Source organism: Zootermopsis nevadensis, unplaced genomic scaffold (genome assembly GCF_977971745.1).
Source record: "Zootermopsis nevadensis isolate Lab colony 2312 unplaced genomic scaffold, Znev_1.0 Znev_ptg000023l, whole genome shotgun sequence".
NCBI classification, from domain to species: Eukaryota; Metazoa; Arthropoda; class Insecta; order Blattodea; family Termopsidae; genus Zootermopsis; species Zootermopsis nevadensis.
In genome coordinates this window covers 4,359,099-4,383,689 of record NW_028259155.1, presented here as the reverse complement: position 1 = coordinate 4,383,689, position 24,591 = coordinate 4,359,099, and the positions used below count along the sequence as shown (strand labels likewise).

At 36.7% G+C, this 24,591-nt stretch overlaps 1 protein-coding gene and 1 long non-coding RNA gene across 9 annotated transcripts in view; one reads left to right on the top strand and one right to left on the bottom strand.

Moving 5' to 3' along the window:
- LOC110831251 (cytosolic carboxypeptidase 6) overlaps positions 1 to 24,591 on the top strand; it is a 323,299-nt gene that overhangs the window by 217,075 nt on the left and 81,633 nt on the right. For all 8 annotated transcript variants that reach the window (XR_015536683.1, XR_015536682.1, XR_015536680.1 and 5 more), the window contains 2 exons: positions 13,903 to 13,994; positions 18,234 to 18,344. Coding sequence is in view for 4 of the 8 variants with exons in the window: in XM_022067026.2 (XP_021922718.1) it covers positions 13,903 to 13,994; positions 18,234 to 18,344 (203 nt within the window). In the remaining 4 variants the exon portion in view is untranslated. The remainder of the gene's footprint in view (positions 1 to 13,902; positions 13,995 to 18,233; positions 18,345 to 24,591) is intronic.
- Positions 12,153 to 17,906, bottom strand: LOC110831253 (uncharacterized). Its single transcript, XR_002543518.2, has 3 exons — positions 17,758 to 17,906; positions 17,042 to 17,209; positions 12,153 to 12,426 (listed from the first exon to the last, which is right to left on the bottom strand). It is a non-coding gene; the product is annotated as an uncharacterized LOC110831253 (long non-coding RNA).

Here is a 24,591-nt window from a genome sequence, read left to right as displayed (position 1 = left end):
ACTCGCCGTCTTTTCTGTATTCCTCAGCGAAATGACTGGAGATTAAGACCTTGCATTTATCCCCTTCATCCGGGTAAAGATCATTAATATAGAGACGGTCTTATGGTAAACAGGAAGGGTAGGTAGGGTAATAAATGTCTTAAGTGCAAAATAATTATGAGGAAAACTTCCCTGGCATGTGTAATTTAGGACTTTCCTTCTTTAATATTGTATCGCATAACTTCTGACGTCAATCATTTGTTCTAAAGCGTTATACTAGGGCAAATTTTGACAAGATATGGCAAAACGTGTACCTCAATTCTGATTTTAACAGCAATTTAAAATATTAGGTAGGCCTTTTAGGATTATCATGTAGATTATTTTAATATGATTTTGTTTTAATTCTGCTGTTTTATGAGTTTTTATGTCGCATATTGAAATAGAATAAGACATTGTTAAAAGGGTATACAATATTGTATGAAATTACTTGTATAAATTTATAAAGTTCTTACCTATAAGAAGTCCAAAGCTAGTGATAATCATATGACGTAGCCATTTTGACTTTCGTCTCGGTCTATAAAATGTACGCTAAAGTAAACAAATACACGCATTTCTGTAGATTCTTCTATATCTTTATAGTTTATGATATGTAAGTATTAATTATCAATACCTCTCTCCATCAGGACGATCGAGATAAGATTTTGTTACGTGTTGAAATCAACTAAGGTCAACGAACAGGTGTTTAGAACGGTTTAGAACTTTAAAAAAGACAAATTTATGCATTAAGACTCTTATTTCTAAAAGTAGTGAGTAGAAGAAAACATTTTTCTCGGTGTTTGATTCATAATTAAACACGCAGTGTAAGAGGCTACTGTCTGTTTTCCACTTACACTTAAACGTCCTTTGAATTCGTCCACTGTGCTATCCAATGGGTGTCGAGAGCTCTTTAAAAACCCACGGCATGACTCAGTGTAACCAAACAGCACGCCAAGAGAAGTCACCTTCGGAGCTACGCTGGATGAAAGTAGCTCGTTAGATTCACACTTCGACCGCTGTAATTCTGCAGGCATCATTGACATTATATAAGAGGCTAGCTAAGGATACTTAACTAATTAACTGCTTTGACCAGAGTTGTTAAGAATTTATTAGTAACTCGGCTGGTAAAGAAATTCATCGTAAATGTTTACTACAGTGTTCACAAGGGAACACCATAGGCCTTTATCGTGTGCTAGATAAATCCAATCGATATCTCAGTTTGTTGGTTGAATATTTAAAAAAAAATTGTCATCTAATATTAAGTCTTGAACGTGGTAATTTCCTATAAGGGATTTTTTTTTGTAAAATTTTGTATGCATTTTTACGTCTTATATGCGTAAAACATTCCTGGGCCACACAATTTCCTAGCATTAGTCACTCTAATATTTGATGAAGAGTACAAATTATTAAGTTCCTAATTATGGAATTATCTCCAGTATCCGCTTCCTTCCTCCTCATAATTTTCAAATATTCTCCTCGGAAGTTTGTCGCAGTTTATACAAGACCACGGGTACCCCACATTTTGGTAAATTCGTGGATCGCTTTACGACTTTAATTTATATTCAGAAATTAGTATTGGATATGAATATTGCTGTCTATATAAATGGTCGGGTATTCTTCGATTCATGCCACTGTGGTCTAGCAGTTAGTACGCTGGCCTTGTAATCCTGGGGTCTCGGGTTCGATTCCCGGCGGTCCCCGAATTTATAACTTGTGTTGGGCAAGGCCGTGGTCTAGGCAACACGGAGTTTTCCTCCGGGGGCTTCCCCAGTTTCTCCATTCACACACAGAAGAAGGCAATGGCAAACCACTTCTGGATCATCTGCCAAGAACGTATATAAACAGGTCCCAGTCCGAGAAAAGGATGGAAGGATCCTGTTCATATGGACCTGTCGTCAGACAGAACACTAAATAATAATAAGATGAGGTGGTCTAGCGGTTAGAACGCTGGCCTTGTAATCATGGGGTCTCGGGTTCGAATCCCGGCGGTGCCCGAATTTATAACTTGTGTTGGGCAAGGCCGTAGTCTAGGCAACACGGAGTTTTCCTCCGGGGGCTTCCCCGGTTTCTCCGTGGCATCCCAACAATTACTCCATTCACACACAGAAGAAGGCAATGGCAAACCACTTCTGGATCATCTGCCAAGAACGTATATGAACAGGTCCCAGTCCGAGAAAAGGATGGAAGGATCCTGTTCATATGGACCTGTCGTCAGACAGAACACTAAATAAATAATATTCTTCGATTCGCGGGTGTACGTCCAGTTTGGAGAAAGAAACGTTTTGTGTAGGATTCCCCTCCCCCCTCCAAAGGCACAACAGATTACCACGCATGATGTATTTCGTCATCGTTAAACAAAACCTAATAAACAATTTATTACAGAAGATAGTAAAACCATGTTGAAGATGGTTGTCTTCTTGGTTGTTGCGCCGTGTAGTCTGGTAGAAATTTATCCGACGTTTCGGATGTCCTTGGTGCATCCATCATCAGAGCGATAATTCTTGCTGAATTTCAAACAAAATATTTGTCAATTTTTTTTCTTGAGTCCGTTATAGGCTCAGATATGAACGGACGGACAGACATGTACATGTTAAATTGATTGTGAGGAATGGAATATGTTCGACTCTACAAAAATTAAATTTTTATTTATACGAAACGAAATAAATTTAAATTAAAAGGCGAGGACATTTTTCGATGTATTTGTTTAATTTCGTGTATCGATTAGACCTATTTCCAGTGTGCATCTTTCCAATATGAAGTTAGTATCTCATCTAACCGTGATAGAGTGTTTCAAAGTTTTGTCACTGTATTTAACGGGGTTATGATTTATAGCGTCTGTGTGGATATTACTGAGTCCTGTATTCTGCACGTACTGACTTTATATCAAAACTCAATGCTCGCAGTCTGCGACCTTACAAGTGATACTAGAATCACAGTTTCTATGGGGGGGGTGTAAGATTGACTCAACTTTTAATGAACATATTATTGTTTTCCTCGTTACGTACTATACACGTTAAACATCCCAGAACGAAATCAGAAGGTTAAATTATCATCTTGAATCTACGTGCCTTAATGAAACATTTATGTAACATTAGAATAAATGTCTTTACCAATTTTTTATCGTTCTCACGAGAACATAGATTGAAAAATAATAAAAGTTACCTGTAATAAATGCTAAATTAAACACTGAAATAAAATTGAAACGACAGAATTTAACAGCAAATAATCTGTTTTAGTATACATCATTGTCTTGGTCTTATCAATTTATTTAAACTGTACTTTTTAACAATTTTTATGTAAGCAACATTCTACGTTATGCATTAATTTAAATTATTTAAATATTACGTTCCCCTTCTCACAATAAATAATTCAAATTACGAAGGATATTATTTATTTCCGTCATTATTCTAGTAAGTGCTCTTATCCTTATCTACTAATTCACATTTAATGACCCTAAAATGATTTATGTCCAGTTCAGTACTTTATACTAACGAAAAATTAACGAAGCTGATGAAAATTTATCACTGTGCACTGCAATGGTTTTTGTGGTTATAAGAAATTAAGGTTTCATAAACCCTTATTAATAATCGTGCTTACGTATCCTCTGCAAAATGCAGTAATTAGTGTCACGAACACACCAAAACGCTCGTACACGTAACTTATGAAACATCGTATTGTGCAAGAACCTCCGTTTACATGGTTTTACTCAGACGTTTTTGTCAGCTGCGTCGTTCCACAAAACGCAAATAATCAGTGGTTAGCACACCTGCGTAGATTTGACGGAATCCACAGTTCGGTTTTACATCAATGACCGAATGTCTTTACTAAATATTATTTTCTCATTTATTCCTCGGATGTGCTTAGTTATAATCAGATATTAAATATATGTATATTTAAATTTACGATTTGGATGTATTATACATTTAACATTGTATACAAAATGTCTTTTACAAGAGTTTCGTATCAATTAAAATAAGACGTATTTTCTTATAAAATTAGTAATTAAATTTATCTGTTCATTTAATAGATTACAATTTTTATCTGCGAGAATGTCGTTAAATAAAATATGCAAATAAACTGACCCGAAATCACTGCTTACAGATGGAAATATATTTAAATCATGTTGGTATACTTGTGTTTTTGTGCATACTGTACTTTAATAATGCTATTTTTTTAGGGTAATAAGAACTGGTAACGTAAATTCACTAAACTGAGCCGGATTTACAATATAATAATTAAATTTGTCAATAATATTATTCCAAATTCTCGAGTAAATTTGTTAATTTATTTTATATCTTAATTGCGTCATGTTTGTGTTTTATTGATACAATATTTTATTTTCCGTCTATACACAAACTTAAAATAATGTTGTTTTATGTTTTACTACCTTTTACTACTTTTTATTATGATTCTTTTACATTGTATTACATTATATTACGTAATAACTCTTTAAATTATTATATTTCCTATGTCAATATCCAAAATCACGATTTGAAAATTAATTTTACAGATATAAAACATCCAAGCACAACCTCCAAATTTAAAGGAAGAGACTTAAAAATCAAACAAATCAATATACGCAACGCAAGATGTACAACAGTTTTTAAAATTGATAGACCTGATGATGATGTAATACACATCGAAACATGTCGTCGATACAAAAAATGTAACAAGATGCAGTGTCTACTGAGAAATGTTATAATTTTAAGTAATTTTAAACAACATTATTTTAAGTTTGTGTATAGACGGAAAATAAATTATTGTATCAATTTATTTTGTATGAACTATCCCTAAGATATATGACCTATTTTATTTTAGTGTTGTTTTATCCTGTAATGCCAATCTCACTAGTCGATGAAGAATAGATATTACATTATATTTTTATCACGTTGTCTGTAAACGTGTATCTATTACAAATTCTTAAATAATGAACAGATTTTCCACGAAATTTGGTGTGGTAATTACGTCATTAAAAGCTATATAAACATATTTTCTCTAAATTCGCGACTCCAAATAATATCAAAATTACAGGCTCAGGTATTTATAACGAAAAAGCCACACTAGCGCCACTAGAGACCAGAACATGCGATAACGTAGATTTTAACCCTTTAAAGCCGATGGTGGTTAAATATAAATAATCCAGTCCATACCGCAAATAAAACACCTCAACTCACAATTACAAATATAAATTTATTAAGGCTGTCTGAGAATATAATCTCTGTTTACACTGAGAATCGTACAAAACAAATGAAAATATAGGCTTATTACCTGTTACCACTAGGATTCAAATGGTTAAATATGTACAGGTGTTGTTAAGGTAAAGTTTAAAACTATAATATGTCTATCGTACAAAATTTTAAATCAGTTTTAACCGTAAAAGCGGTTGATTTCCCAAATGGACCATTGGAGTTACCATTGTGACATTTCGTAAAACACTTCACACTTTTGTAATTACAAACACGACGTTGTAAAACCATTAAATTTAAGCAGAGAAAATATTTAATTAAGTTATTTGAAGATTTCTGTATTTTGGGTTGTTACGCCGTGTAATCTGATAGATGTTTGAAGATATCCGTCTTCTGTGTTATTGCGCTGTGTAGTCTGGTCGATGTTAACCAACGTTTCAGAGGTCATACTGCCTCCGTCATCAGAGTTTGAAGATTTCTGTCTTCTGGGTTCTTGCGATGTGTAGTCTGGTCGATGTTAACCAACGTTTCAGAGGTCATACTGCCTCCGTCATCAGAGTATGAAGATTTCTGTCTTCTGGGTTGTTGCGCTGTGTAGTCTGGTCGATGTTTACCAACGTTTCAGAGGTCATACTGCCTCCGTCATCAGGGCGATGAGTATGAAGATTTCTGTCTTCTGGGTTGTTGCGCTGTGTAGTCTGGTCGATGTTAACCAACGTTTCAGAGGTCATACTGCCTCCGTCATCAGGGCGATGAGTATGAAGATTTCTGTCTTCTGTGTTATTGCGCTGTGTAGTCTGGTCGATGTTAACCAACGTTTCAGAGGTCATACTGCCTCCGTCATCAGAGTTTGAAGATTTCTGTCTTCTGGGTTGTTGCGCTGTGTAGTCTGGTCGATGTTTACCAACGTTTCAGAGGTCATACTGCCTCCGTCATCAGGGCGATGAGTATGAAGATTTCTGTCTTCTGGGTTGTTGCGCTGTGTAGTCTGGTCGATGTTAACCAACGTTTCAGAGGTCATACTGCCTCCGTCATCAGAGTTTGAAGATTTCTGTCTTCTGGGTTCTTGCGATGTGTAGTCTGGTCGATGTTAACCAACGTTTCAGAGGTCATACTGCCTCCGTCATCAGAGTATGAAGATTTCTGTCTTCTGGGTTGTTGCGCTGTGTAGTCTGGTCGATGTTAACCAACGTTTCAGAGGTCATACTGCCTCCGTCATCAGGGCGATGAGTATGAAGATTTCTGTCTTCTGGGTTGTTGCGCTGTGTAGTCTGGTCGATGTTAACCAACGTTTCAGAGGTCATACTGCCTCCGTCATCAGGGCGATGAGTATGAAGATTTCTGTCTTCTGGGTTGTTGCGCTGTGTAGTCTGGTCGATGTTTACCAACGTTTCAGAGGTCATACTGCCTCCGTCATCAGGGCGATGAGTATGAAGATTTCTGTCTTCTGGGTTGTTGCGCTGTGTAGTCTGGTCGATGTTAACCAACGTTTCAGAGGTCATACTGCCTCCGTCATCAGAGTTTGAAGATTTCTGTCTTCTGGGTTGTTGCGCTGTGTAGTCTGGTCGATGTTTACCAACGTTTCAGAGGTCATACTGCCTCCGTCATCAGGGCGATGAGTATGAAGATTTCTGTCTTCTGGGTTGTTGCGCTGTGTAGTCTGGTCGATGTTAACCAACGTTTCAGAGGTCATACTGCCTCCGTCATCAGAGTTTGAAGATTTCTGTCTTCTGGGTTCTTGCGCTGTGTAGTCTGGTCGATGTTAACCAACGTTTCAGAGGTCATACTGCCTCCGTCATCAGAGTTTGAAGATTTCTGTCTTCTGGGTTCTTGCGATGTGTAGTCTGGTCGATGTTAACCAACGTTTCAGAGGTCATACTGCCTCCGTCATCAGAGTTTGAAGATTTCTGTCTTCTGGGTTCTTGCGATGTGTAGTCTGGTCGATGTTAACCAACGTTTCAGAGGTCATACTGCCTCCGTCATCAGAGTTTGAAGATTTCTGTCTTCTGGGTTCTTGCGATGTGTAGTCTGGTCGATGTTAACCAACGTTTCAGAGGTCATACTGCCTCCGTCATCAGAGTTTGAAGATTTCTGTCTTCTGGGTTGTTGCGCTGTGTAGTCTGGTCGATGTTAACCAACGTTTCAGAGGTCATACTGCCTCCGTCATCAGGGCGATGAGTATGAAGATTTCTGTCTTCTGTGTTATTGCGCTGTGTAGTCTGGTCGATGTTAACCAACGTTTCAGAGGTCATACTGCCTCCGTCATCAGAGTTTGAAGATTTCTGTCTTCTGGGTTCTTGCGATGTGTAGTCTGGTCGATGTTAACCAACGTTTCAGAGGTCATACTGCCTCCGTCATCAGAGTTTGAAGATTTCTGTCTTCTGGGTTCTTGCGCTGTGTAGTCTGGTCGATGTTTACCAACGTTTCAGAGGTCATACTGCCTCCGTCATCAGGGCGATGAGTATGAAGATTTCTGTCTTCTGGGTTGTTGCGCTGTGTAGTCTGGTCGATGTTAACCAACGTTTCAGAGGTCATACTGCCTCCGTCATCAGGGCGATGAGTATGAAGATTTCTGTCTTCTGGGTTGTTGCGCTGTGTAGTCTGGTCGATGTTTACCAATGTTTCAGAGGTCATACTGCCTCCGTCATCGCCCTGATGATGGAGGCAGTATGACCTCTGAAACGTTGGTTAACATCGACCAGACTACACAGCGCAACAACCCAGAAGACAGAAATCTTCATACTCTGATGACGGAGGCAGTATGACCTCTGAAACGTTGGTTAACATCGACCAGACTACACAGCGCAACAACCCAGAAGACAGAAATCTTCATACTCACTGCTGTGAAAACCTCAAGTCTTACATGATAGATGTTTACCGACGTTTTATCGCCATGATGGTGGAAGCAGCAAGGACCTCTGAAACGTCGGTAAACATTTATCAGATTATACGGCGTAACAACCCAGAAGACAGAAATCTTCATACTCACTGCTGTGAAAACCTCAAGTCTTACATGATAGATGTTTACCGACGTTTTATCGCCATGATGATGGAAGCAGCAAGGACCTCTGAAACGTCGGTAAACATTTATCAGATTATACGGCGTAACAACCCAGAAGACAGAAATCTTCATACTCACTGCTGTGAAAACCTCAAGTCTTACATGATAGATGTTTACCGACGTTTTATCGCCATGATGATGGAAGCAGCAAGGACCTCTGAAACGTCGGTAAACATTTATCAGATTATACGGCGTAACAACCCAGAAGACAGAAATCTTTGGACTCACCGTCGTTGAAACCTCAAATCTAACAATTTATAATATCTTCAAAATAAACAAATAAACGTAACAAAAATTAAATGTAACATATTTACAGTTGAAAGCAATAGAAATTTTAAGCGAAATATTTTCTTTTGTCTTGCAAAGACGTAAGCACAAATCCAGAAAGTTGAATATTGACGTTAATTGCATTTTATTATGGGATTATGAACTTGAATGACCTAAGTACGAGGTGCGATCGGAAAGTTTCCAGACTGCGCGTATAAAAACCCGTACACTTATCTCAGGTATTAAGGGAAGGAGATTTGAGACGATAGAAGAGATTCAGGCAGAATCGCAGATGGTGCTTGACAGGCTGACAAAGAAAGATTTCCAGGGATGCTTCCAGGCTTGGCAGCGGCGCTGGGATCGTTGTGTTCACTCCCAGGGGAACTACTTCGAGGGTGATGGATGAATTTAATACCTGAGATAAGTGTACGGGTTTTTATAGGCGCAGTCTGGAAACTTTCCGATCGCACCTCGTATTTCACAAGAACAACACAAGATACTAAGACTGTAAGTAAGCTACATTAATTTTGTGACGGGTTGACCGGAATAGCTTGATATTATGTTTGGTTGCTTTCAACACATGAGCTTCTAGTCAATTACATGCAGCGTATTAAATAACTTCAAAAATAGAAGTCATCTGTTTATATTAAACTTGTAGCTCTGCAGTAGAATTTGGAGTTTGTAACCCAAAAACATTCTGCCGGTACGTTTGCTTTGCAAATTGTTTACTGATGTGTAGTCTTGTGTCCTACTGGGATCTCACGCAGTCTGACTAACTTTGAGACACAAATAGTTAGCTTAAACATCGAATTTGCAACTATCTCCAGTCCCTGACTAAATATTGACATTGTCTGAGGGTATCTCGTACCAAACGCGACAGGAAATTTGAGAAGCTGGTATAAAACACGTTTCCTACTCTTTGAGTGGATGTTTCGTGTTGGCTGATTCCGTTACAGCTAGCAAGGGCTGTGTGACCCTCAAGATGGTCTCTGGGGTTCTAACCTTCACAGTTAAGACTGTTTGTAGCTGCATAAATACTAATTTGCTCTCTGTTTTTATAAGATAGTGTAATTGCGTCATATTGTAAATATTATATCAATTATTTATTTTTAATCCGTCTGATCACAATATAATTTTATTTAAAATTTCTTATAATTAAGATAATAAAATATCATTCATGTTCCTTATCGATTGATCGATTTACATTTCGGAACATTTACACAACATGTTTCAGTTTTTATAAAACTATCATCAGGTGTAAAATATATCTAAGAGCTTAAAACTCAATTATGATTTCTGTAGTTTTTTGGTGATATTTCATTACATTTGTTTTTCCATATTTGGGCGAAGGTGTTGTTTTTCTTAAATGTTATTAGATGTACATATCGGCCAAAGATATTTTGCGTTAGAATAGGCCTGTGTTTATTAAATTCGATCTTAAAGTAATTCTTATAATGTTATCACGCTAGGTGGAAGTTATGATGTAGTTTATTAATATTTCTGGTAATTGACAAATGATTCTTCAGAATTAATTATGCTGGAAGCAGTAATTTGTTTATTAAATAAAAAAGCACAGCTGTAAATATCTTATATGCATAAAACTTATTTAAGTTATTCAAGACTTTGTTTATGACACATTTCAAAGCAAAAATAGATGAATTGCAGAAAAACTAAAACATTCTCTTATTTTAGCCATTAGTGAATTGTAAAATATCGTAGTTATAAATGTTTGCCGAAACAAATTTTGCTAAATACCTCATGTAATTTAATTAAACTAAAAGGTTTATTGGGTATTTTAAATTCAATTAAAATATTATATAGTATTTCTCATTTAACCATAGGATTTCTTAAAATCCACAAACAGCTGGGGTTATATAACTGTTTCATTAAATTTCGATTTCGAAAGAAAAATATAATTTCAAAATGTTGACATATTACGACTAAATTCGCATCGATTATCACCAGTTATTTTATATACGCGTATTAATATTTAAAAAGTGTATTTAGAAACACCGCCAAATTATATTCTTCATTCCTTTGAAGTATTGTACATACCTCATATAGTGTCACATTATATTAAAGTTCTCCGATTATTAGTAACGTATTGACTAGCATATCGGAATCTGCTTACATATTATCAGAATACCAATTCTGTTTTATCATCAGCTCATAAACAACATTTTACATCACAGAGCAGTCAATAAATACTGAAACGCTATCAGATATATGTATAGTCACACACCACGTAAATCCACTTATAATGTGTTTCCTGATATAAATCTCTTTTATTTTAATGACATTTTCCAGATTTATTTCAAAAATTTCCTTATTTTTCGATTAAAGTACTTGAAAATTAAAACTGACGTAGAATATAAATAAATTATTTTATAGCTTAAATTTCTCATACTAAATTACTTCATTCCAAATTTTATCATATGTAAATATTATCTTTATAACTTTTTCCTCAAGCATGTTATGTTATTCGGTCTCTCACATAAAAAAATTTACATTACCAATTGCATATAAAGAGCTTTGCCAGAACTGTCCTGCACGGCGTAATGTACAGCCCTGATAAATTACAGATAAAGACGTTAGGTGATATTTATTGCTTATACAGTTAATCTGGTACTCAACAGAAGACGGCTTTTTCGTGATTGTTTCTAGGCACGACCGTCCGTTTGTAAGAACGAGACAATCATTTTATCCTCTCTGCCTTTTCCAAAAAATCGGTGAATTTCCTGCTTACTAGAAGCTCCACGTGGTAAAGACTGAGTCACGGAAGATGAACTCTCTCTCTAATTACATTAGACTCAACGACAATAAAAAATGTTTAAATTTTTCCACGGAATTAGAAAGTATGTTGCTACAAATACGTATTGCCATAATAGTTCTTATAGTGACGTCAATGTTTGAGATTCCGGCTGGACGATCGGTGTTCGATTCCCGACGGGGGCAGAGGATTTGATTAAATTTTAGTGTGACGTCATGTGTAAATATTCCAGAATCACTGGTATAGCCAACTTGAGGACTGAAACGAACGTTTGAGGGTGTGTATTGCCTCATGAATGAGTGGTTCTTTGTTTGTATTGATCTGATGATGACGTAGGTCCCCCCAGATCTTGATAGCAAACGTTTCTAGCTACACGGAAGTCATAGGTCTTTTGAAGGACACTCAATGTCAAAAATTACAAACCTAACCTTGTTGGTTTTCAGTTTTAGTACAACAAATAAATTACAGCTGACAAAACTGAGACAAATTTATATCTGTTACAGAGCAGATAATATTAAGTGAATCTATTAGAAACAGGACGCTGGCCTTGTAATCCTGGGGTCTCGGGTTCGATTCCCGGCGGTGCCCGAATTTATAACTTTTGTTGGGCAAGGCCGTGGTCTAGGCAACACGGAGTTTTCCTCCGTGGCATCCCAACAATTACTCCATTCACACACAGAAGAAGGCAATGGCAAACCACTTCTGGATCATCTGCCAAGAACGTATATGAACAGGTCCCAGTCCGAGAAAAGGATGGAAGGATCCTGTTCATATGGACCTGTCGTCAGACAGAGCACTAAATAAATAAATATAAATACAGAGTACTGTTACTGATTTAGGATATAAATGTGTAACCCCAGAGCATATAGGGGAGGCAAAGTTGTATGCCTTCTTAATAACGGCACTAGATAGGCTATAATTTGATAGATTTAAGCTATGGTTGTCTTTCCAGTTGTATAAACATCTCAGCAATCGATCCTTGGTTACACATCAAAAATTAAAAGCCAAATATCATAAATATATCAAATTTCCTCGGTGTTATCCGCCAGCGTTGCAATATTTGATGCCTTGCGAATTTTGAGCTGTCTTTACTCGCCTGGGCTCCAATGGTGTATGATGTTTTGACTCTAAAACATAAAATTTGGTGACGGTTAGTAATGTTTACGAACAGAATAATTCGTCTGTATTATCACAGATAAAACCTCAAAATATATTCCTTATAGCCTTAATTTGACATAAAAATATTTCTTATAATTTTTTTCCACTGACTGTACTTATTGGTTTTGTATAAATCACAGAATAAATATCGATTAGTTATGTAAACATTATTAATGAATCAGTTTTTATAATTGTGATCTGAATTTTTAAGTTTTATGCTCAATGGTGGTAGGTTTGGCTAGCATTCAAAATGGAGACGAAGTCATATCTTCGAAGAGAACAGATTATAATTTATGAAAGTAATGAAATAATGAGTTGCCAATATTTGTTTGAGTGTGGTCTTTCGGTTAGGACAGCACATCATCTAAAATATCTCTGAAAAGGCTTCGAAATAATCTGCTACCTCAATCATCCGTGTAAAAACACCTGACCGGTAATTACCTACAAAGAAATAGGGCATCATACCTGAAAACATAATCTAAAATTTTACCATAATTAAAACCTTAGAAGTCGTAATAATTTTTGTGGCTGCACGTGGCTTGAAACTAGCTAAAATATTCTGCCAAGGGGATATTAAACCATTTTGAAAAAACATGGTCAAAGCTTCCTTTTTGTTTAGGCACACAGTCGCAGGCGTCTGTAAAATTATTGAATTCCAACTAACATTTTTCATTACTGCGTGAAATTCTGGTTATGTGTCCAATTAAATCATGAACAGATGGACAAACGACGAGAGAGGAAAAAATGTTATTTTTAACCCCCGGGACTCGCTCTTCGAATTTCACCTCTATTCACGGAATCGTTTTCCACATTCCCCTCGTGTTTCTCTCAGCCCCCCCCCTCCCCCCCCCCCCCAGGAAGAACCCTGCATGTTTTCAAATTCCTTATTATAGCATTTCATTATACAGTGCGTCCACTGATAAAGTTGGACGCAATTGTCACTTCCCGCATCGCAGATCGAGACCTAACGTGTTACGAAATATTACTGATATTCGGGGTCATATTTTAAAATATTTGAAATTTAAAAATTACTTTTGAATATGTTTGAAATTACGGTTTAGTGCGAAATATCGCGATAAACTGAATTTAATTCATCGATTCCTCTTTCGAAGCTTTAAGTTTAATCGTCCGGTCTTTAAATAGTAGCGTCTGTATTTGTAAACAGCGAAGGAAGTTATTATAATTGTTACAAAAATATAATACCAATTCATGAATAAACACCATAGCCTTCTATAAAAAAATATATTTTTTATCGATTCCAAGTATTCTACTTCACTTCTGTGTCTCTAATCGGTTCTTTTTAATAATTCAGGGCTTAATTTATTTTTCTGTGTCTTCTTTGCTAATTATCGTTGCAAAACAATAACTTCAGTAGTAAAAATATAAACATAATTTCAGAAATGTACTGTACGCCCTAATAACTTCCCTTGTTTTTTTTTTTCCAGGAAATGGAATTGGATTTTGTTCTGGACCTACATGCACACTCAAGTCTGCAGGGAGTCTTTGTATATGGAAATACTTACGATGACGTATACAGGTGAGAAATTAATCTTCTACATTAAAAACTTTAATATAATAACAAATATTCTCCTGAATTTTTTATTCTGAGAATATTTTTATGTTGGTCTTGTGAGTTTTAACGTAATGTGAAATTGTTAGTGGTCCTCCGAAACGTCCGTATCTACAAATCCACACGACATTACAACGCAAAAGATTATGATCGATATACTCATCGCCATGTGTCAGATCTAATATAATCGATTTATATATCTCGTTCAGAGTCGAATTTTCATTAGATTGTCAGTCGACGTTCTGTATCTTGTGTAAAGAAGTTATATTGAGTTTGAAGCCGCTCATTGTCTGATCAATCCATTGTCCTGCCCACCTGTGGCCGATAGATTTATTGTCGGAGACCTCTACCCTGCCCTGCCCTCTCGTTGGTGGAGTCACAGACTTCTGTCTTCCTAGCGCCTTGTTCCATGGCGTCCTTTATCAACAACAGGACTTGTAGGTCCATTCTGTCAGTCTGTAATACTGCCAGGTGGTTCCTATGTTATTAATTACATCCCCTCAAACTCCCCTATTCTCCTGCACACACGTACAAACTCTGATGCTTTGCTTGTTCAGTACCAAGAGATTGTTTGCGGTGGCTTTATTCTGCCTTTTTTGAATTTAACAATTTATTTTTTTGTGTTTATATAATCTGTAACACTTTATTTCCAAATTATTTTAATATTGATCCTTACGTTGTCATTATCCGATAATCGACTGAACTGATAGTAAGTCCACGGGCGAGGTTGCGAAGCAGAACGGAGCTATCATCCGTGTGCTAGATTTTCAGCGCGGCTAACCGGTTAAACGTAGAGAGCGCGGCGGGCGGTAGATTGAGAAGCAGGTCACTAGAACAGAGCGTATCGGAGCTGCAGTCCACGCAACTGGCTTATAGTAAACAGCCCGGAACCACGTGTTTTAGACTGATTTCTGTATCGAAAACTGTTTCGTGGTTATTGTTAATGACGTTAATTCTGTGTGCTGACTATTTTTTGTTCTGATAATGATAATGAGCAAAGGGAGTGTATCATAGTTATTGAAAATTATTTTTTCTAAATTGAAAAAAGTGATTTAAAAAATCATGGCAGCTCTCTTCCGGGCTTACAAATAGTTAAATCATCGTTGATGAAGTATGGATTTTCTCGTGATGTAAATTTACTTTTCATTTATTTATGTTGTTATGTTTTGAAATGCTATTGTGATTTTCCCCCCTTACGCAGTACCGCCACTGCTCAGACCCATAATCCGCCACTGTATTTTTGTCGTAACATTTTCTGTTAGTTGAAAGTAGAGTTTTTAAGAAAGTGGTTTATCGTAAACCTAGCGTTTTCTTCTGTTTTTACTGTTGTGGTACACGTAAATATTCTGCTGGTTTCAGATACAACATTTATATTAAATGAGATATTAAGAAATATATAAATACTCGTTAAAAATATTTATCGGTACTTTTTTTTAAATATTCTGGGTACTTACTTGTGGTTCATAGTCCAGTCTTTCCGAACATGAAAACTCGCAACATACTTCATGCATCTAGTGATTATTCTTTCCTCGGTGGATCGTAAGAAAGAATTTGTTGTGATAGGCCACTGGTAACACTTTAGAACTTTGTAACACACATTGCATACATTTAGGGGTCGCAGTGGTGTAAGAAGGGAACTCTACTTGCAAGAAATTTCCATAAACTTTTTAAAGACATGAAGCATATCATTCAACAATCTTTTGTAGAACATTTCCCCGAAACTGACTTTTAATAAGTTGACAACAAAATAAAGAAATAGGAAGGCGGGTAAATTTACTACAGAAATTGTAAGGTCGTTTCAATCGGAAGTTACTTTTCTCAACGATCAATCAATGAAAATTATGGAACTCGTTTGACCTCGTTACAGAGACCCGGGTTTAATTTTTATTAATGGCATTGCATTTGGTAAAAGAAACGATAGTTCATGCATAGTAAATGTAATTTCTTCATTCAAGCAATATTTACGTTTCTGTATTATTCTTTAAAATAATTTATTTTATGTTTAATTAACTTGCATTCGACTTGCATAGGCCTAGTGTCATTTATTTTACGTTTTGTATGGAATAATTTAAACAATACGCCTAAAGCCACCAAACGTTATCTGTGTCAATTTTTATAATTGACGTTTTTGAATATTATTTGAAACCTATGTATTTTAAGTTACATGACTAATTGAAATCACTACGATATATTTTAAATATTTAGACTTTTGCGATGATTCGCTCTGTGTTGTGCGTACGACGTTAAATTATTGAAGTCTGAATATTCCAAACGTGATTTTTTTTATCAAAAATAAACCAGGTTTGTTTACATTTTTTAATTGTTTAAATCTTACTACGCATTCCTAAAATTTACGAAAGGCAATGTTGAATCATCCTGTATACATATTTTATTGTTTATCGACACTGCGACAGAAATCTTTCTACAGGAAATTTATCAAAAGTTCCGTTACCGTAGCCCATCGACGTCTGTACACTTGGAACGAGAGTAACACGCCTTCTATCCATTTATTTACCAGCTTCGCTGTCACTGCTGTTACTAACAGAAACGCTGAACAGCCGAGTGTGGTGTCACTGCTTTTATGTTACCATTCCCAAGATTTATTTCGACAATTTTAGCTTCCAAGTCGTATTTTACGTACATTACTGATGCAGTGTTTCTATTCCATGACTGTGTAAGGACCTTTGGAGGGGGTTGCGAGTACACTATATGGTTTGGAATTGTTTGCGCTCCATTTTACGCTACAGTTGGTAATTATGTAACACGTGACTTAATTACGCGCTACGTGTCATTTATTATTTATATAATTATAAAGAATGACTGAATTTCGAAGTATATAGACGAAATTATCGGTGAATTAATTTAACCCTTTAAGGATCATATATATAACTTTCTGAAATCATCTGTAAACCTATATTTTTCACAATTATTTTATTTATAGTTTGTTTATATTTTAAGAATAAACAGCAAATATTTTAATATCATATGTTTTTATGAACCTTATACATACTTACCTTCGTTATGGGACAAATGGGTGTTTCTGAGCGATGTTTTGTAGGGTAGATGGCATTGTGCGTCTCTTAGGATTCCATCGACCCACGAAGAGGTGTTCAGCCAACGTGGGATGCATTATCCTGTTTTTGGTCATCATATAAAGTCCCTCTAAATCACACGTCGTCCTCCTGGAAACAGTCCAACATCTAAAGTCAGCAAGAATGTATTTCGTAATTATGGTCGATAGTGAAATCGATGGTTTCCCTTCTCCAACATTCTTTCTCCATTATTTGACAAACACATATCAATTTAGAGTGTTCAGATTTTTCCGTAATAAAATAGACAACCTCTGATTACGTGTAGTAGCTATAAGACGTCATAGGATAGGATGATATTATTAAAATGTCGAAAGAACATGGTCGGATGGTGTTGACTCAAAATAGGGTCCATTGGTAGGTTTTTTTAACACGATAATAATCATCGGGTTACATAAAATTCGGAAAATGTTTCGACAGATTGGGTAACCATTAGTTTCTCAAGAAAGGTTTCAATATACTGGATAGTTTAAATGAACTTTCTACATTTTAGAATACAAAAACTCATAATTTACTACACTGTCTTCAATACTCTCAGACTAACGGTGATAAAATGACTCCACTGACTTCAATATTTATATCAAGAAAGAATTTTAGGTTAGTTATGTCTATGCGATGTGAATATTTTATAGTCTACTTACACGTCATCAGTTTTCAACTTCGCAGAGAGGTTTTTGCCTTGAATTTATATTTTTATTAATCCGTAGTTCGTAGCAGCAGGGAAGGGACGGGTAACACGTTTGCTATGGTGACCGTAAATCGAATACGCTGAGGTATATGACAGCACAACAAGCTTCAGAGCGAGTCTGGGTGTAATTACGTCATAAATTATGAATACAAGAACACGTTCGACGCGCATGCGTGTTAAGGGTTCAGATGTAAACAACAGGACTCACGAAGCGACAACAGACAAACGAGGACTTAAAATTGATATGAAGATAGTTTACGGATTGCATAATTATATTTATTTATCAGTATTTGTTTCTGATGTGTTATTGTGTTGCAAATACAAGTGTTTAACAACGTACTACACATAAACAGGCTGCTTTGGCTATGGTGTTTAGGTGCTTTATATATTTTGATTGATAAAATATTGACAAATTTGTCTGTTTTGTAGGTATGAAAGGCATATAGTGTTTCCCAAACTGCTGGCACAGAACGCAGAAGACTACAGTGTTGCCAACACCATGTACAATCGAGATTCGAGCAAAGCTGGAACAACAAGGAGGTAAGTTAATATATTTCTCAGTTTTTCAGCAAAGTATTTGCATGATAAGCAGTTATATTGTGTTCATGTACCGTTGTTTTATCAAGGATTTTGAAAATAAGATTGAAAATATGTATTCCGTACCGGAACGCGTGTGTTATTTGAAAATTTTGAATTCTTGAACATTACGTCAGTTTTATAACTTAGATGACTTAATTTGCAATTATACCAATTATGTGTTGTCTTACGCCTTCTTTAATCATTATACATCAAGATAGATGTATCGTACGTTAGATTAGGTTAGGATAGGTTGGGTTAGGTTAGGTTTAGGTTAGGTTAAGTTAGGTTACGTTTGGTTAGGTTAAGTTTGATTAGGTTGTTATAGGTAAGAAAGGTAAGGTTGGGTTAGGTTAGGTTCGGTTAGGTTGAGTTAGGTTAGGTTAGGTTAGGTTAGGTTAGGTTGAGTTGGGTTAGATTAGGTCAGGTTAGGATAGGTTGGGTTAGGTTAGGTTCGGTTAGGTTGAGTTAGGTTAGGTTAGGTTAGGATAGGTTGGGTTAGGTTAGGTTTAGGTTAGGTTAAGTTAGATTACGTTTGGTTAGGTTAAGTGCGATTAGGTTGTTATAGGTAAGAAAGGTAAGGTTGGGTTAGGTTTGGTTTGGTTAGGTTGAGTTGGGTTAGGTTAGGTCAGGTTAGGATAGGTTGGGTTAGGTTAGGTTAGGTTAGGTTAGGTTAGGTTAGGTTAGGTTTATGATACTAAATCCGTGTTCATGCAGCCATAGCATCAAATTTTTGTAAAATCAAAGTTTTTTCCCCTCTTATGCGGCCGACATGTTGTTATTTTAAATTATGCAAAGAATTTCTTCATCAGTTTCGTATTTTTCGAAAGTCCAAACTGTCTTATTGTAGATAAGGAAATGGGTTTTGTAATTTTATTTATGCGAAAGGATACATTTGTTCACCCCTGGTGAAACAGCGATTGCCCAAGAGCTGAAGAGGTCACGTTCAGTTTAAATGACCTCTGTTCTATCCTGCCCTGGGAATCAAGGTGCAGTTTGTACATCAGCAATGATGCTCCATCCACACTACAGCGCTTGCTATGAGCCACTTTTGTAGATACAAAATCTAACCTTATAAATAGTAAAGCAGGTAACAGCCTTCTAAATTTCCACGTACTTGAAAATACCCGTAGTTTTAATAAAAATAATTGCGGGTTTAACTTTAAGATTTCAGAGAAAATAAAATTTATTTTAGGTTTATACTACAGCGTCTTTGAAGATGGCTGTCTTCTGTGTTTCTTGTATCGTGTAGTCTGTTAGAAGTTTACCGACGTTTCAGAGGTTCTTGCTGCATCATGTTATGGATTTTCTGCGGGATTCGTCACATTGCGTGTTAAAAATCTTCAGTTTCCTTCTCGTATATATGTTTAAGACTTCACAGTGTCTGCGATTAAACATCTATTAGATTACGCTACGCTGTCTTCCATAACATATTATTTAGGAACTATTTTTTAATAAATATACGCACTTGTTTATTTTTACATTATGTATTTTGGTCATTTTGACTATGTTAGCATGAAAAATTAATATTTTTTCTTAGGGTTACTTTTTTATTGGTACAACTTTTTCCGATGCACGTGTCAGATTTCTGTTTATGTATCCATGTTGTTTAATACTCTATTCGACTTTTCGTTTAACGTATAAGTCTGCATTTATGAATGTGTTTAAATTTCCGTACGAGCTTCTAACCACGAGTTGTTGAGGTTATGACGTTTCTAACCTAATTGTTCGGGACACGGCGCTCTGTTTAGGAACTGCGTTTCTCAGGGCTTTGTGCAGATTCTGGGCTCTTGCAGTAGCAGGAGGGAATATTCTTCTATTGACCCGGGAACCCCCTTCCAGCATCCTGGAGGGTCAGAATTGCTCGCTCGGTTCCACGCAGTCTGAGTCTGCAGCCTCCCTGCACACTTCTGGGTGTGCCCCAACATTCCTCAGTCTTATTGTCTGTCCTTGTCTCCCAGACTCTCTTTTCCTATCTCCTTCCCCTGTACCTTCCCCATCTAGTAGAGTTCTAAACAGTTAATGCCTTAGTATTATCCAGCTTGAATATATTTGCGACTATTCGTAGTTCTCAGCCAACAAATCTGAGGTTTATTGCAATTATTTTGAAATTACGAAGTAAAACTATGGTACTGATATTCTCAAAGAATGTGCTGGCTATGATTTAAAATTAGTTAAGTGTGCCTTAATATTTACTCGTGATCTTGTGACAGTGATAGACGAATGGTGTGGTGAGATCAAGGATCCCACATATGCATTCTTTCCAGTCTGCGTGTTGTACAGCCGAAACACGGTAATGAAAAGTAATTTTGAAAATTTTCCAAAAATTTCAAAAACGTCATAAATGCTCCAAGAAACAAAAAAATTTCAAATTCTTTTTAAACAAATTTAAGTTGAACTTTTTCAGATATTTTTCTGTGATATTTGAACTATTTGTAAAAAAAATTGCGTCTTTTAAAAATTTCGAATTTTTTTTAAATTTAACAATACCCTGTCTCTGAAGGACACAGTCTCTCTCTGTCACCCGAGACAGAGGTAACAAATGTTCAGCCCAGCCCATGGCCAGACGATTTTGTGGTCACCACAGCCCTTGGCTAGAAAGCTCGTGGCCGATCCAATCCATGTTCTTACTCAGTCACAATCTGGACATAGGCTAATCTGTCCAGGACTATATTCCCATTGCAGCAGGCAGGAACAGAAGCCTAAATGCGTCAGATGTTGTCGTTATACCACTGTAGGAATTAGGAATCGACGTCTTGAAACATCTATGAAAACCAGTCAGATTCGGAGTTATTTAATCTTTTGTAGTAGCTACACCAGAAAAATACAGGATCGCCCATTATGCCAGGCAGATATTGAGGCGTGTACACAGCAAGAATAAAATCATTTAACTAGGCATCGTACCAGAAAGGTATGGATTCGTCCCGAAGAGAAATTACACTAGACGTATTTGCCCCTAGAAATTCGGCATAGCAGTGACGGCCATCCATGAGTCTGTTATGGAAATGTCTTAGACATTAAACTGGTCAGGTGTTGAGGCGTCAAATGGCTATTAAACCAGTTATTGAACGCGTCTGTGCGACCATCGCAGGTGTTTACGTCTATGGAGGTGTCCATTTAGCCAACTAGGTACGGAGACCACAATCAGGCATAAGAGACAACTTGGAGGCCATTATGTAGCTATTATAAGTCAGCTGTTTAAACTTCTTTATAGCGATTATAATGTTAAACCGTGGAGTCCCATGTACGTCATTATAGCATTGGGATATGCACCGTAATAGTTACTTATTGAGGTATCTATTTTTGAGTTGTAGCATTCGGTTCTGGATGTTACAATGTAGGCATTAAACCACGTTAATCAGTTATAATTGTCGTGAATATATTGATGAAATGTTGCTATTTTAGGCGTCTTTTGGTATTTTAAAGTGGGGTACGCGTATACTTAAATACAATGTTTTGAAATGGTGGCGTGTGTACAACTATTATAATAAGTGGGCGTGAGGATGTTAATATTGTCATTAAAGTGTCTAATACTCATTATATTTGGCTGGTTCCACGACGTCTATGGGTTGGTATGGTGGCTTCTAAATAGTTTTTCTAATATGTACTTTAGGAGACTTTTATGTTTCCTTGTAGTTGCATATATATAACCGTTACGTACACTTTGCATTTAACAAGACGTCCACACAGATATTACGATGGATTCAACATCCTTCGTAGGTGAATATAAATTTGACTTCAAAGCTTCACGTTCAAAATGTTGATGTGTATTTAGTTATTGGATTATTTTCCATATATTTATGCAGTTTTCCCATGAGTCTATAATTTGCAATTTATGTTGCGGTCGAATGTTTAGATTCATGTTCCTGTTTACGAGGTTTCGTGTTCAAATTGTATTCTGGAGACCCTGTCGAGATTAGGATTTTTTATGGTTTTATCAGTTGGTTCAGAAACTGTATCCCGAGAAAGATTATATTTTTACATTCCTGTTGTTTTCACAGAACACTTAGGTCCTTTTATCACTTGGTACCTGTACAGCTCGTCATTTACAATTGCGCTATTAATTGGCATCAGACTTATTTCAATACACAGCCTTCTGGTAATTTAAATGGTATTGTCTTTCGATTAAGAATTCTTTTTTTTCAGTTCCCCTCTAAAGCAGTTAATTTAATTTGCAGCTGCGCAGAATAGCCTTAAACAAGCTTGGCAAATTTTATGCGTTACAGGACAGAGAGAAAAGATATTTCTGTGGTCTAAGAAGCTATCCTATTCTCCGCTCGTACCCCCTTGGGCAAACGCCAGCCATTCCATAGCGAGTGTGCTTGTGGGTGTGACAAGGAGAGGGGGGGTATGAAGGGTGAAGGGTGAAGGGTGACCAAAAACACGGGAACAGCGGGTTTTAAAAGATAAGGGAGGGGCAGTTTCGTAAGCACTTTATTTTGTAAACTTAAAATTCGTCCCTGAAATCCCATCGTATTATAGTGACCAGAATTTTCATAAATATTTCGTAATCCCTCACGGTTTAAATAATTCTGAGCGATATACACAAAATCTAAAACGTACTTAATTGGGAGTAATATTAAAATTATCATTCCAAATATGCCTACGTCTTTCAGATGTTAGAATTATTTTAAATAATTAAAATTGTATAAATATCTCCTAAGCGTGCTATACGGTGACATATTTATTAACTTTTTATCATTCTAATTATATTAGGAAACAATATATTCTTTTTATATAGTACTATCACTTTTTCTCCATGCACTGTCGGGCAAGGTCCCTGCATGCCCGAACATTGATTAGCCCAGTAACAGCAATACATGGTAACGGACATGCACGGTCCTCGCCCGGCTTCATTTCCACCAAGAAGTCTTGACCAGGCCCGGTGTACACCGGGACCGGCCAATGTCAGAGCAGGTCTCCGCCGGTCCAGAGGTCCGGCAACAGACTTACAATATTTAAAAACTTTGCGAAATATAGTGAATACATAACTTTTCAAAAACTAAGAAAATGTTATAAAAAACAAAAGGTTCCAAATATTTTCGAAAAGTTTCAGAGGTTCATAAGATTCAACACGTTTAAGTTTTATGAGCTTTTGTAAATTTTCAGCCTCCTACATATTGAAAATTCTGAAAAAATTTATTTTTTTATAAAATTCTCATCACACTGTCTTTGCAAGGCTCGGTCTCAGCTGGATTCAGTGTCTGTATCACACGGTCTGTGCCGGATTCGGTCTCTGCCACAATCGATCTCTGCAAGAATTCGTATCTACCATTCGGGCTCTGTAAGACGGTTTGTGCTACACTCCGTCTCTGCCTCAACCTGTCCGTGCCGAGTCCGACAGAGAAAGGGTGAGACAATCACATAGTTTAACAAGCATCTCTCGGGGAAAGTAGAAAAAATATTCAAATTTTTCAACATTTTCGAAAAATCAGAAAATACTGAAATGCTTCGTTTTACAAACATTTTTTTGTATTGTGTGCTTTTTGAATAATTTCCAGCATTTTTTGATTTTTTCAAAATTTTGGAAATTTCAAATCAATCCCTCCTCATGCCATGCAGAAACGATCTCTATCGGACTGTTTCTCAAGCACTGTCTCTCTGACGTAAGCGGTCGGTGCCTGCCTCGGGCTCAGCACGGACCGGTATCTGAATGCACGCCTCTGACATACCGACACTGAGAGCCGACGTGCTGCAGATAACACGTAAGGCTGACCCTGACCGCCAGAGACCGAGTCCTGCAGAGGCCACTTGGTGCACACACCGAGACAGCCAGCAACCGTGTGAGATAGAGGCCGAGTCCGACAGAGACATGTGTGAGGCATTGACCGAGTTTGACAGGCATCTCTTGGGGAGAGTAGAAAAATAATCATATTTTTCAAAATTTTCGAAAAAAAAATACTGGAAATTGTCTGAAAAGCGCACAAAACCAAGAAATTTTCAAAATTTTGGAAAAAAAATTGGATGTGAATTTTTTCAGAAATTCTTGGTTTTCTCCGCCTTTTCGACAATTTCCAGCGTTTTTTGTTTTTTTGAAAATTTTGAAATTTTTCAAAACTCCCCCTCCATGTACCTTGCAGAACTGATCTCTCTCGGACTGTTTCTCAAGAAATGTGTCTCTGACGTAAGCGGTCGGTGCCTGCCTTGGGCTCAGCACGGACCGGTATCTGCGTGCACGGCTCTGACATGCCGACTCTGACAGCCGACGTGC